The 15,009-nt window shown below is 47.1% G+C and overlaps 1 protein-coding gene across 1 annotated transcript in view; it reads left to right on the top strand.

Annotated features, from left to right (window-relative positions):
• The window catches only part of GRIK4 (glutamate ionotropic receptor kainate type subunit 4), a 502,860-nt gene that overhangs the window by 307,391 nt on the left and 180,460 nt on the right, over positions 1 to 15,009 (top strand). Inside the window, 1 exon segment of the mRNA XM_027563462.1 lies at positions 3,621 to 3,785. Within this exon segment, the coding sequence (XP_027419263.1) occupies positions 3,621 to 3,785 (165 nt within the window).

Raw genomic sequence — 15,009 nt, 5'->3', positions numbered from 1 at the left:
TCTGCCTTATGTCTCCTGCATTGTCAGGCAGGTTCTTTACCAGTAGCACCACCTGGGAAGCCCTTTATTTATCTGTTTTACAGACAGTCATTTGTATCTGGTAATCCCAAACTTCTAATTTATCCCTCCCTGCTTTGGGAGGTGATTAGGTTTCAGTGAGGTCATGAAGGTGGGGCCCCCGTGATGGGATCAGTGCCCTATTCAGAGTACCCAGAGAGCTGATCTCCCTCTCTCTGCCATGTGAGGACATCAGGAGAAGACAGCCCTCTGCAAAGCAGGAAGCAGGACCCCACTCCACACTGTCATGCTGGTACGCTGGTCTCCTCCCCAGCCTCCAGAAATAAATGAGAAATAAATACCACCCACTCGATGGTGTTTTCTTATAGCTGTGTGAGCCAAGACACACCTGCCTAGACCACTGCTTCTCAGCAGCAAATCCCCAGGAAGACAAGTTTTGTTAGAAGGAACGTGCCCTATGGTTAAGGGCACAGGGTCCATATGAGACCCACCTGGGATCCCCTCCCTCCTCTATACTCACCAGCCCTGTGAATGAAGGAAGGTCGCTTGCCTTCTGTGATCTGTTTTGGGTTTTTTTTTCATCTCCAAATGAGGACAACACAGAAAACACACTCTCATGGAATTCCCAGATACAGTAAGTGAGACTGTGTCCACCAGGACTTACCCTAAAGTGGTCACTGGATGTGTCCCTGTTAACGTTAGATTCATGCCATGGACCCATGCCTCTTTCCCATGACTCATGCCTCTTTCCCAGGAAATGCCATTGCCGATTCCTGACATTTTTTAAGTGTCTCTTTTCTATGCACTAGGTCTGGGCTAATGGTTTCTATGATATTTTTAACAGTGAAACCTTTTTTCCCCACATCACGTTTTTTGTGGAACTCCAATATCTAAAACTGACAGATGTGGAGGTTGTATTAATTGCAGCTGATGTGAGGCTAGAGACTTCCATGAACCCCTTCTTGAAGGAACCCAGAGGCCCTCCAAAGAACACCACTTGAGAACCACTGCTCTGGGCTGCCCCACTTCCCTTCCACTCCCAAAGTCTTCTTCCTGGGACAGCGCAGTGTAATTGTCCAGGTTTCTTCATAAATAATAACCTCATTCTGGTTTTGCTTCCCTAAGGCAACCTGGCTAGGAATTTTAGGTGTCCCTGGGCTCATCAGTCGTACATTTAAGGTCCTCTGGCCACTCTCTCAGGTGTGCATGGACTTTGCCACTTGACTTACAGAAGTTCCTTGCCTAGGTCTAGGGGTGCCCCTCTGTCGCCCCATGTATTACCAACCATTGTAAACGAAGTCTAATTTGTATCGCTCAATAAGGCTATGCCTATAAATAAATCCACAAATCAGGAAAAAAATTGCTTTGTCATATTCTGTGTCCTGGTTTTGGTGTGGAAAATGGGTCAGAAGAGGGAAACAGGGGAGTTTTATACAGAAAAAAACAGCACAGAACCTGATCTCTGCTCACACCAGCCACAGGGATTCCGGGGCCTCACTTCAGCGAAATCTATTTGGCTTGATTCTCCGTGTTGCTCTTCTGAGGCTTCAACCTCAGCGAGATAAGTGTGATCTTTCTTATTTTATTCTTGTAACAGCTTTATATTGAGATATAATTCATATAGCACACAACTCACCCATTTAAAGTATACAATTCAGCTGCTTTCAGTATATTCACAGAGTTGTGCAGCCATCTCCGTGATCAACTTTAGGACATTTTTGTCACATGCCCCCCCGCCCCAGAATAAAAAACACTGTATGCGTTAGCAGTCACTCTCCTTCCCCCTAACCTCCCCACCGCCGCCGCCACAGCTGGGCAACAACTAATCTACGTTCTGTCTCTGTGGGTTCACCCGTTCTGGACATTTCACATAAAGGGTGTCTTTTAACAGGTGGTCTTTTGTGTCTGGTTTCTTTCACCGAGCATGTTTTCAGGGTTCATCCACGGTGTGGCATACATCAGCACTTTATTCTTTTTTATTTTTTGTAATAATACTCCATTGTAACGATATACTGCATCTCTGTTCGTCTACTCATGAGTTGATGGATGAGTGTCCCCACTTTTTGGCTATTATGAATAATGCTGCTTGGAACATTTGCATACAAGTTTCTTTATATTTAGACAGAGTAACTACTTTTATGATTTATTTTAACTTTTAAAAATTGAAGTACAGTTGATTTATAATACCATGTTAGTTTCAGGTGTTAGAGCACAGCAATTCAGTTACATGTATATATATAGTCATTTTCAGATTCTTTTCCCTCAGTACTACAAACAGCTGAGTTTAGCTCCCTGTGCTACACAGTAGGTCCTTGTTGGTTACCTATTTTATATAGTAGTGTATATATGTTAATCCCTGGTGGGTCTTAACATATATGGGCTCGGGTCTTCTCTGGTGGCTTAGAGGGTAAAGCATCTGCCTGCAATGCAGGAGACCCAGGTTCAATCCCTGGGTCGGGAAGATCCCCTGGAGAAGGAAATGGCAACCCCCTCCAGTATTCTTGCCTGGAAAATCCCATGGACAGAGGAGCCTGGTAGGCTACAGTCCATGGGGCCGCAGAGTCGGACACAACTGAATGACTTCACTTTATATGTTAATCCCAATGCCTGAATTTATCCCTCCACCCACCCTTCTGTGTACAAGTTTTGATGTAGAGATTTTCAGTTGTGTAACTTCCTCTACTGAGAGAATGAATGATATAAATGGCTAGATTTATTGTGTTTCATGCACCAAATTCTGCGCTGAGCACTTCACACATATTATCTTTGCCATCTTTATTGTAGCCCAAAGAATAGGCTCTCTCCCCATTTTTACCAGTGAGGAAACTGAGTCCCCATAGCTAACACAGGGCAGGGCTGGGATTTGAACTCAGGTTGACACATGTTCTTAACACACGCATACTGAATACTGCTTCCAGAAGTTGGGCAGCTGTTGGTACCACACCACTCCAATCATTCACCCTAATTAAGTCACAATGATTAAATTTCAGTGGTGTGCCACTTATATACATTGTCTTACCGAATTCTCACACCCACTCTGTGAAGTTGTCTTATTGATACTATCCCTTGCCCAGTGAGGAAAGAAGTTCATAGAAACTACTCCCTGGGTGACATGTCTCATCGGTGTCTGAGCATGGAGAGCCAGAGGTCAACAGGACCTCCAGCTGCTCTTTGATACCACAGCTCTCCTTCTCAAACCTGGCCTCCTTCAACCCTGTATCACCTCGAGGACAGTTTCTCATATGCCCAGAAGTACTATTTTCAAAGCAGAGCCACCATCTGCCTTTTTTTGCACCGGTGTGCCTGTCTGTGCATGTAAACCTATATCCAAGGGTATCGCTACTCCCGACCTAGGGTCCTCGTGCAGGTAGGACCCCTGGTGGCCTACCGTGATATTGCAGGGTTCTTGAAGTGGTTAGTCCCATTAGAGTTCATGCTACACCAGACTTCAAGCCTAGACCCTTAGCAGGTAGAGGACTTGCTTTTGGACAGTTTTGAGGCTGGCAGGGTGGAGGTGGAAGGTGGCAGTGGGGGGGAGACTGGAGCAGAGGAGGGTAACGGTAGAGGGTACCAACTGTGTCCATGTGGTTGCCTGCCCACAGCCGCTATCTTGGATGACCCCATGGAGTGCAGCAGAGGGGAGCGGCTGTCCATCACCCTGGCCAAGAACCGCATCAACCGCGCTCCCGAGAGGCTGGGCAAGGCCAAGGTCGAAGTGGACATCTTTGAGCTTCTCAGAGACAGCGAGTACGAGACTGCAGAAACCAGTACGTAGAACGGGCAGGGCTGCCCTCTGCTTCCCCTGCTGGCAGAGGAGGGGCTGGTGGTGTGAGCCGCACCCATCGAAAGACCTATGATGCAGGGATTCCTGAGAGAGGAAGAGAAACGTGCACCAGGAGGCCCTGTAGGGCTTAGTCTGAACAAGATCCCGGGCTTTGTTGTAAATCATATGTAGGGTAGAGTTGAGAGAGGAAATTTATTCATTCCTTCATTTTACCCACTCGTTCATTCCTTCATGTATTGATTCATTCATCTCCTGGACATTTTGTGCACAAATCCCTAAATGAAACTTTGTGTGGTATTAAGAAAGGAGAGATCTGGCCAGCCCCAGGGAAGCAGAGTCGTGACACATCTGTTTCCTTCCTGTCTTGATTTCTTATGCCAAAGGCAGTGTTGTGGGAAGAAGCTGAGACTTGGGCTGGAGATCGGCCACTCGCTCTTGAGGATAACCTTGGACAAGTCAGTGATTCTTTTAAACCTCAGTTTCTTCATCTGTAAAATGAGAATGCTAGGCTCTACTTTGTGAGTCATTGTGAGGGTTAAATGACTTACAAAATAGGAAAGGCCTCTGTGAGTTGCAGTGCTTTACAGACGTACATAGTAGATCACTCCAGTCACACTTATGGAGCCCCTCCTATGTGCTGGGCACTGCTTTTAATTCTTCCAGCAACCAGAAAGTTAAGTGCTGTTATTCCAACTTTACCAAGAAACTGAGGCTCAAAGACTTTGGATAACTCACTCAGTGCCAGAGCTAGTCAGATGCAAGTCCTAGACCCTGAACTTGCATCATAGCCTTGCCAGTCCAGGGTCTCGCCTGTTCCGCCTCCCCTGCACTTCTCTGGCGTTGCTGGTATTATCTAGACAGCTTAACAAGATGAGCTTCCAGGTTAGTGGGGTGATGGCCTGTAACTTAGCTGTGGATGAACCGCTCCAGTTCAGAGGGAAGGAGGGGAGCCCCTCAGCCCAGAGAAATGATAGCCTTTGTTCCTTAAGACTCTGAAGTCCCATCTCTTCCTTTTCTATCCATATCAACATTTAATGACAGTCAATGGCAAAACCAAACCAAACCAAAGAACAACTCGCTTACATGGGTATGTCAGACATGCGGTCTTCTGCATGTGGGCCCAGTGATGCTGTAATCTGGACTATTAATATTGCAGGAGAAGAAACGTATTTACCTTAAGTACAATCAACAGAATACTGTATGGATCCAAAGAGGGCGGGAAGGGAGGAAGGCAGTGGCTCCCTGTGTCGTAGCTCCTTAAATCTCCTGTTGTGTCAAATCCACGCTCTGCTCCTTCTGCCGCTTTCGTTTCCCTGGCTCATCCATCGTGTGCCATGATGGCCATCCGGCTTACAGTTTGTTTACCCATTTGGGAAACTTTTACTGAGCATTAGCTCTCTTTTGGGCCTAACTCGGGATATCCTGTGTTGGGGGCAATGCAGAAAACAAGATGGATAGGGTCCCTGCCCTCAGGTGGCTTACAGGCTGTCTTCAGTGTGCAGCTCCCCGCAGCGCCTCTTGGTTTGGAGTTCCGAGGCAGAGGATCTGCTTGGTCCAGGTTCTCTTGGCTGGTCTCACAAGTTGCAGACATTGGCCAGCTGACCTGAGAACTACTTCTGGGGAGAGAGTCCACTCCTAAAAACTGAGGGTGGATTCCTATCATATGAAGCAGTTGTTGAGGCCAGCGGGATCTGTGGACACAGATTCCTCCAGAAGGAATCTTGGGGGAACAGGTACTTGGAATCGACATTCATTTATTCACTCGGTCAGTCAATAAATATTTAGAGGGTGCCTGCTATACTCTGTCCTAGACAGTGGGGGTAAGGCACAGATGGAAATCCCAGTTATCACAGAGGTTAAACTCTAGTACAGTGAAAGGAAGATTCAGATTTCTCAGGATCTTCCAAAGGAAAGTGGAAATACCAACAATGACTTCCTGTGAAAAGCTCCTGGTCCTGTCTATACATTGGTGTGTTTTTTTGTCCAAGAGGGCAGGTCTCAGACAAGAATCCAGATTTCTAGATAGTTCTCATAGTCTGTTCTTTGGGAAAAAACAGCTCCCCCTTCTTCTTTGGTTCTTCAGACTTTCCCCTGCAGAACAGAAAGCGTGGATTGCCCTCTGAGAATGGGGGTCATTAGCAGATGTAAATTTCTTCTCCCAATGACCCGGGCGTAGCAGAGTCAATACATCTAAAATATTAAACCAGAGGAATCAAGGGAATAAAGGAAACATATCTTTAATCCATGATACAGAGCTTTGGAGCATCTTTCTAAGGCCCTTCTTTTAGGCACCAAGTATTTTACTAACAAGTGGCCTTGGTTCAGCTTTTACATCTCACTGTGTTTGAGGCATGATTAGCATTTGTCAGAAAAGAGGGCTTTTGGATCTTTCTACCCCAAAGGCTTTTCATCTAAAGCCAAAGCTGCTCCCCCACAATGGATTTTAAATACCACCCAGATAGTTCATAGAAAGCTTCCAGCTCCACTTTCCCCTCCCTCAGTAAGGGGGAGAGAGGGTGGTGGATTAGCACTTTTAGCTGAAGCATGGTGGGTCGGACCGGTGGTCAGTGGTGGGGCGGGGGAAGGAGTTTGGAAGGAGGCAGGATCCCAGGATGAGGGCAGAAAAACAGCTCTGCTATCCCTACTTGGAGAGACTGTGGGACAGAGTAGGATGATCATACTGACCTGGCTGTGTTACCTATGAGCTGTGTGACTGTGGACAGGCTGTTTAACCACTTTGTGCCTCGGTGATAACACCTCCTAGGGTCGTTAGGAGCACAACAGGAGACAGTACAGGTGAGTTCATTAGCACCTACACATACCAAGGAGTTAGGAAGTGGCAGCTATGGGTTGGGTTATTTTCTCCACGGGCTTCTCTGGTGGCTCAGAGGGTAAAGAACCTGCCCACAGTGCGTGAGACCCGGGTTCGATCCCTTGGTTGGGAAGATCCCCTGGAGAAGGAAATGGCTACCCACTCCAGTATTCTTGCCTGGAGAATCCCATGGACAGAGGAGCCTGGCAAGCTACAGTCCAGGAGGGTCACCAAATTGAACACAACTGAGCAACTAACACTTGCACTATTCTCTCCACACATCTCTTATGCCCCCGCCCCCTTGGATCTGGCTTCCTCTACCTCTTACCATCACCTCTGTCTTCTCTGTCTCAGAGTTCAGCCATCCCTCCCAGGCAGCCCAGTCTACCTCCCAGCCTCCTCTCACATGGCCTGTCTTAATGTCAGGTGCCTCCTGGGGCCTCGATCATAACTGAATATTCCACTCTCTTTCCCTTTTTCTGGGTTGATGCATCTGACAGTTCTGAGCCTTTGGAAGTCATGATATGCTTCCCAGAGCCAGCTACTGCTCAGTCTCGTGGTGGTGGTGTCTTCCCTGGGCTAGTGGCTGATTTGCATTGTTAATTTAAATCCATTTAAGTGGCTCTGGGGCCCTGACCAACGCCCCCAACCTCACATCTGTCACCCTGCGCCTGGGGACTCCACTTCAAGGAGATGAAAGAGATCCTAGTGATGACATTCTTGGTTGTAGAAAGCAGAGGCTCTGGGTTAAGTGAAGATGGTAGCAATCCTACCGGGTACCCTTGTGCCTGCTTTTGGCAATAGGCAAGTTTCAAAAACTGCACAAATAATGAGTCACACTTGGGGCAGGTGTGCCATTCAAGAGAAGCAATGGCAATTTCAGAAGCAAAGATGGTGAAGTGTAAAACTAAAGATGCTGGGGTCTGGAGTTCAGCCTTCTCATTTGATAGTTGAAAGGGAGACTGGGAGGTGGAAAGTATCACATGGGTGTTAATCAGTAACAACCTGGGTCCCCTGGAGAAGGGAATGGATGCTAACTCCAGTATTCTTGCCTGGAGAATGCCATGGACAGAAGAGCCTGGTAGGCTACAGTCCATGGGATCGCAGAGTCAGACACAACCGACTGTGACTAACACTTTCACTCACTCGGACACTGGAAAGATACAAGTAGCAAACCACCTCGCTTCTATCTGGTTCACATAGATTTTCATGCAGTGAGTTTATCTAAAATGAAGGTCACCTATAAAGCTCCCTCAGACCCACGTCTGTGCCTGGTCACCATCATCGCCTCAGGCTTCTTGATGTTTGATTTCCCGGCTCCCTCTGCACGGCCCACAGATCTGAAATAAGAGGGCTGGACAAGACCTATCAGGTCACCTCCCGGCCCGCCTGTCCCTTCCCTCTTTCCTCCCGTATCTTATCTCCATCTCGGCCTTTCTTGTGCAGGCAGCTCCCACAGGCCTTGCCCTCCTCTGTTCCTATAGATCCCTGTGTCTCCTGTGGCGAACATATTAGAGCTTAACTAAGCACCACCCCCTTATCACCCAGACACCCGGAGGCACCGTGCCTGCTACTGTCAGAGCCAGTGTGAGGTTTAATTTACTGCAGAGCTGAAAGCAGGAGCCTTCCTGTCAGCCCCTCGCTTCTGCCTGGGTTTGTCCCTGTGAGGCCAAGCATGCTATCAGCTGTCCACACCATTTCCCCTGGAAACCCAGAGGTGCCTGGTTCCCAGGCCCCACGAGGCCCCAGTGATGGGCAGAGAGCGTGAGGTTATGGCTGCCTGGCTGCCCCTCCTGCACAGGCTTCTGAGCTTCTCAAAGGCTCCATGGGGCATGACCTCCAGCGATCCAGAGCTATTTCTAGTAAATGAGGGCTGATGCCGAGCAGGGCCCTGTGGGGCTCCTGGGCACAGAGGCCTTTCTGCCCCTCATTTCCCGCAGGCAAGACTCCAGCCTCCATGACCTCTGAGTTCCAAAGGGCACAACAGTTGCTCATCAGGAGAGGAGCAGGCAGGAAACCACCTGTTGTTGTTCAGTCGCTACGTCATGTCTGACTCTTTGCGACCCCATTGGAAAAGACCCTGATGCTGGGAAAGATTGAAGGCAGCAGGAGAGGGGACGATAGAGGATGAGATAGTTGGATGGCATCACTGATTCAATGGACATGAGTTTGAGCAAACTGGGAGATGGTGAAGGACAGGGAAGCCTGGCGTTTGGCAGTCCATGGGGTTGCAAAGAGTCAGGCACGACCTAACGACTGAGCTGAACTGAACTGAACTCGATGGCGGCACTCCAGGCTCCTCTATCTCCCAGAGTTTGCAAAGATCCATGTCCCTTGAGTGATGCTCCCCAACCAACTCATTCTCTGCCATGCCCTTCTCCTTTTGCTCTCAATCTTTCCCAGCATCAGGGTCTTTTCCAATGAGTAGACTGGATCACCTAAGACCCAGCACATATCCTAATCTTGTCAACAACCCCACTCTTTTGAAACTTTGAAGAAGAAAGAAGAACGCAAGACTGTTACTGCCTAGATCCTTATCGCATACTCCTGCCTGACTGGATAACCTCTCCCTATTACCCAGAAAGGGGGCCATAGTTCTTGAGGCATTAGCCTATGGTGCTCCCTCTTTGCCTGGCAAAGAAATAAAGGCACTCTTTCCCTCTCCTCTATAACTCTGCCCCGGTGTTTCTCTTTGGCATTGGTGCACAGAGAGCCAAGATTTTGGTGACAGGGCTAACATTCCTCCATCAGCTCACTAGAAAGAGTCCAAGGCAGCATAAGGGAGAAGGTGAGAAGCCAGAAGAGAAGGCATCCAAATAGTGATGTGTCATTCGACAAGTGTTCCCTGCTCCCCTTTCCTCAGCTGCCCACATCACATATACATAACGGGGACTCAGAGACACATTGAATTACAGCGCTAAGAAATCAGGAGGAGAAGGGGACAGCGGAGGACGAGATGGTTGGATGGCATCACCAAGTCGAAGGACATGCGTTTGAGCAAGCTCCAGGAGTTGGTGATGGACAGGGAAGCCTGGTGTGTTGCAGTCGATGGAGTCACAAAGAGTCAGGCATGACTGAGCGACTGAACTGAAGAAATCACCTGGCCCAACTGCCTCCTTTTACAGAAGGGGAAAACTGAGGCTCACAGTCTTTCCCAGAGGACAGCTGAGATCACACATCTGAAAAGTGACATAAATCTCAGTAGCTCTGCATGGGCTTGCCAGGGAGTGGCTTAGAGAGGAGCAGAGGGACATCAGAAATAGGTCATGGTGTAGCTGGGTGGTCAGGTAAGGCCTCTGGGCCAGGCCTTGGAATGACTGACAGGTGAGGCATAGGGCAGAGGGCATCCATACAGAAGGCTTAATAGTATGTTTGAGGCAGGGAAAAAAATGGGGTACTTTCGGGCACAATGACAACTGGGCATGGCTAATACAGAGAGTGTTTATGAGGCCTGTGACGATGGCCAGGACTGGAAAGCAGTGTATCACAGTGATCAAGATCCTAATCTTGGGTTTACCAACATCATGGAATTATCACCTGAGCCTCGGACTCCCCATTTGTAAAATGGGAATACTATGAGTTCTCACTTCATGAGGTTGCTGCAAGGACGGAGATGATGCACTTAGAAAACTTAGAGCAGTGCCAGGAGTCAGGTGAACTCTTGATAAATTTCACCTATTAGTAGTATTATCAGTAATAGAACTAGTATTGTAACCCCTCCTTCATGGGATGATTGTAAAGCTTTGGGGTCCCAGGTGCCTGCATGTATAAAGTCCCTATAAATGGTATTGCTGCTTCTGCGGTGATCTAGGGCTGAGGCTTTGAGCAATACATCACTGGTGACAGGAGCCAAAGACAGGTGTTTCTTTTCCTTCCAGTTTTATTGAGATATAACTGACATACCGCATAAGTTCAAGGTATATAGCATAATGATTTGACTTATGTACATCATGAAATGGTTATCACAGTAACGTTAGTGAATATCCATCATCTCACATAGATACAAAATTGAAGAAATAGAAAAAATCTTCCTTGTGATGAGAACTCTTAGGATTGACTTTCTTGACTTTCATATAGAACATAGAGCAGTGTCAATTATACTAATCATGTACTTTACCTGCCTAGTTTTTTTATAACTGGAAGTTTGTACCTTTTGACCGTCTTCATCTAATTCCCCCTCTGAGCATTCCCCACCTCTGGTGAGCACAGACCTAATTTCCTTCCTATGAGCTGCTTTGTTTGTGTTTGAAAGATAATTGACCTGCAACACTGTTGTTTGCTGCTGTGTATCGCAGTGATTTGATATTTCTATGTATTACAAAATGATCGCCATGATAAGTCTAGTTACCATCTGTCACCGTACAAAGATGTTGCGTTATTACGGACTATATTCCCCATGTTGTTCATTTCATCCCTGTCACAGCCAGTGGCAGTTTTGAGATCTCAGATACTCTGGGTCACTCTGACCAGGGAGGTATCCATCCTGGGGCATGAAGGTGCAGAGACCCGACACTCCACCCTCCCATTTCCCCTCTCGGCTTGGAAGTGAGCAAGGCCATCCTTTTAGGTCCTGGTCCATTCACAGGGCTGAGAGTGGACTGTGCTCTCCAGGCTCTGGCACAAGGAGGGGACAGACGGTCCTTGGTGCTGATAGAGGCGGTTGTTTGCCTCGCTCGGATGGTAAGGGCTCTGCTCTGGGCTCAGTGTACAGCGTGACCAGGCACCCAGAGACACCTTGCCCTACCGCTCCACTCGGGCTTCAGCGCCCTAAAGTGTTTTTATGTGAGCTCTCCCGGCCTCTGCTCCACATTGCTCTCAGCTCCCCGTCGCCCTGATAATTTATCACAGGAGCTCAGAGAGCACCGTACTGTAAGTGACGAGGCCCCAGTTTTCTCGTCCCCACCCAGGAGGCTACCCCTTCCCTGGAGGGCTTGAAGTTAGTGAGCCTGTGACTAACTACTCTGGACCACGTGCGTCACAGCCAGACCCTTCCCCTCCCTGTGAAGACTCAGAGACAGTTAAGTTCCCATAAGCTCCTCCGGTCCAGCCCAGGTGTCTAAGGAAGCTTCACATCCAAGCCTGAGCTGGTGTCTGCTGGGGAAAAAGTTTCCGCTTCTTACAGCACCCCATGGTGGTGTTTTATTCCTGCAGCTGCTCTGTCAGTTGCCTTCCAACTCCTCTGCTGGCTGGGAAACTTGGTTGCCATGGCAACATCACTCACATCTCCAGTGCTCCCTGGGAGGCAGAAGGAGAGTGCCCCTCCCTCCCCTCCATCCCACAGACTGCTCAGAGATCCTCACGGGATGACCGGGGCCTGCAGCACTGGGGTTCAGGAAGTTTTAGAGCTGAGGTCCTTTATAACTAATTTTCATTTCTACCAAGCAGGCATCCTTCATAGGGAATGAAAGAACAATTCCCAGGTCCCAGGAATTCCCCAGGCCCCAGCTGCTGGGAAGATGATAACTCACTTTCATTGCACTCATTTTCAGTTCAGTTCAGTTCATTTCAGTTGCTCAGTTGTGTCCGACTCTTTGCATTTTGGATCATTTCAATTCAGTTGAGCAAGCATCTATTGAGTAATTCCTTTTTGCCAGGACTGAATAGCTGTGACCCCTACCTTCAAGGAGTTTCAGATGCAGTGGGAAATGGGAGATGGACACTCAAAGGCACAGGTCCCCAAACCCTTGAGACCAGATGTGTTTAGATTTCAGAACTTTTCAGATACTAGAAAGGTCATGTCCTGCTTATACTATACATTAAATAGCATTTCCGATGGGGCTTGGGGCTGAACCCTACTCTCAAAATCAAATGCATACTTATATTCAGATAGTCACATATTATAAATATCTTCACATCTATCTATTTAGATCAGATTTTGCCACTAAATGAATTTGATGATACCATCCACTGTAAGAGATTTTGGGATTTTGAAATTGAGAATAAAGGATTGTGACTTTCACTAAGAATTTTTTTTAGGAGAAGCTTCTTCGTATTGGGGTTTACCTGGTGGCTCAGACAGTAAAAGCGTTTGCCTGCAATGCGGGAGACCTGAGTTTGATCCCTGGGTCAGGAAGATCCCCTGGAGAAGGAAATGGCAACCCACTCCAGTACTCTTGCCTGGAAAATTCCATGGATGGAGGAGCCTGGTGGGCTACAGTCCATGGGATCGCAAAGAGTCAGACATGACTGAGCAACTTCACTTTCACTTTTCTCTGTATTGAGACCTGGCGAGAAAACCTAGCTTGGGGCAGAAGCAAGCCAGGAATTCAGAGAACAGGGAAATTGATCTTTCCAGCATAGAGCTGACTCAGAACCACAGTGGGATGTGAATTTCAAGAGGGAGCAGTGCTTTCTTGCCAATGGGCAAGAACAGAGCTGGGCACTGGAGGATCAGTAGGAGTTTTCCAGACAGAAGGGCAAGAGAAGACATAAACCATGGTAGTTTATGGGTGCTAAAGTACTCCTTCTCAGAAAAGTGTTTTTAAACGAATGGAATTGCATAGATAGGATGAGGAGGGAGACAGGAAAGGGGCAGGGCACCTTTAAAAGAATGACATAGCCCGAGGACACTACATAAACTGATTAGAATGAACTAGATCTAAGATGGCAGAGGACCACTTGACCTTGAGCCTCAGTATATGCTTATTGTAACATTCGGAAGCTAATTTACACACCCCAGGCACCATGATGGTTCCAAGGACGACTACAAAAGGTCAAAACGTGGGCAGTGGTCCAGTTTCCGAAAATCCCCACCCCTTCCCTAATCCCATCCCTTCCCCCAAATCGGTCTTCCTCAATGGCTATGCAGGAGATGTAGGAGGTGTAAGTTCCATCCCTGGGGCAGGAAGAAACCCTGGAAAAAGAAATGGCAACCCACTCCAGTATGTTTGTCAGGAAAATCCCATGGACAAAGGAGCCTGGACAAAGGAGTCAATAGGGCTGCAGACTCAGATGAGACTGACTACCTATGCATCCCCCAAATAGCTGGGGATCCTCCCACTCATGAGCCTATGAAATTACCCACCCCAATAAAAACTGACCACCCCTTACCCTGGAGCCTCTCTTGCCTGCCGAGATGGCCCGCACTCTGCCTGTGGAGTGTGTTTCCTCTGTGAGTAAAACTTTCACTTCACTGTGGCTTGCTCTTGGACTCTCTCCTGTGCGAAGCCAGGAACCCACACTTGGCAGCCATCCCAGGGTCTCTGACATGACCTGGAATGTGACCCATGCTTTTGAGCTCCACTCTCTGTGACAGACATACAGTTAAAATATTTTGATAGTGATATATAAATATACATATTTCTTCATTAATGTACTCAATAACCAGACCTAGGATCAAGTCTAACTACTAGTGTAATTTTGGAGTAATTATGAATATGAATGGTATTTCAAGATCTCTGCAATACTATAATATGATCTGAAAACACTTGTGATGTCTATCAATGACAGAGTCACAGTTACTGTTAATATACTGTGGTTTATGGCCTCTATTCCAGATTGAAGGGGATGCTAAATTTCAGTTAGGGGTTAGAGAAAATAATGCCATTTTTCTTCCGCCAAATGTTCACAGACCACTGACTTCTGCCCATAGATCTCAGGCAGCAGGGTTAAGACTGCTGGTCTAGTTAGAGAGAACAGCTTGGAAGAGGCTCAGGTAAGAAATTACAGAGTGTGAACCAGGTGAGCTTGTGTGAAATGAGAGGAGACGTGATGGGAGAAGGGGCTAGAAGGGTCATATCTTGAGGAGATCAGACCCATCTGGATTTTACTTGTTCATCGGAAGACATTTTTTGATAATGAAATTTTATTTTTTATAACGATGTGTTATGAAAGGAATACATGCCCATTTATATTAGAAAGTAGAGAGAAGGAAAAAAGAGCATCATTTAGTGTTCCCCTGGTCAAGGCAATCTCTATTGTGATCTCGGTTAATCACTCATGGCCGAGGGAGGTGGTGTGGTATGGTGGTTAAGGAACCGACCCTGGAGTCAGGGGTTGGGGGTTTGAATCCTGACTCTGCCCTTTAACTTTTCTGTTTTCTTATCTGTAAAATGAAGGTGAAACAACTCTCATCAAGTTGTTTCCAGAATTAAGTAAGTCAATTCATATAAAGTGCTTAGAATGGGCCATAATTAGCACTTAATAAATATGGGCTTTAATAACCTCTTCTTCCAATCACTCCTCGGTGCCTGCCTATTTTCTGTATTTGCTTACTTGTAACCTTCAAATAGATACACATATAATTTTATATCCTGGTTCTTTCTTTTAATATTATTACATAAATATTTTTAATACTATTATAAACTGTTCATAAGCATTGTAAATGCCTAAGTAATATTCCACTTGGGTATATGACCCACACTTTAGATAACTATTTCCTTATGATGGGACATTT

The sequence above is a fragment of the Bos indicus x Bos taurus genome, chromosome 15 (genome assembly GCF_003369695.1).
Source record: "Bos indicus x Bos taurus breed Angus x Brahman F1 hybrid chromosome 15, Bos_hybrid_MaternalHap_v2.0, whole genome shotgun sequence".
Lineage (NCBI taxonomy): Eukaryota > Metazoa > Chordata > Mammalia > Artiodactyla > Bovidae > Bos > Bos indicus x Bos taurus.
The sequence above is the reverse complement of the archived record's forward strand: the minus strand, read 5'-3'. Positions and strand labels throughout refer to the sequence as shown.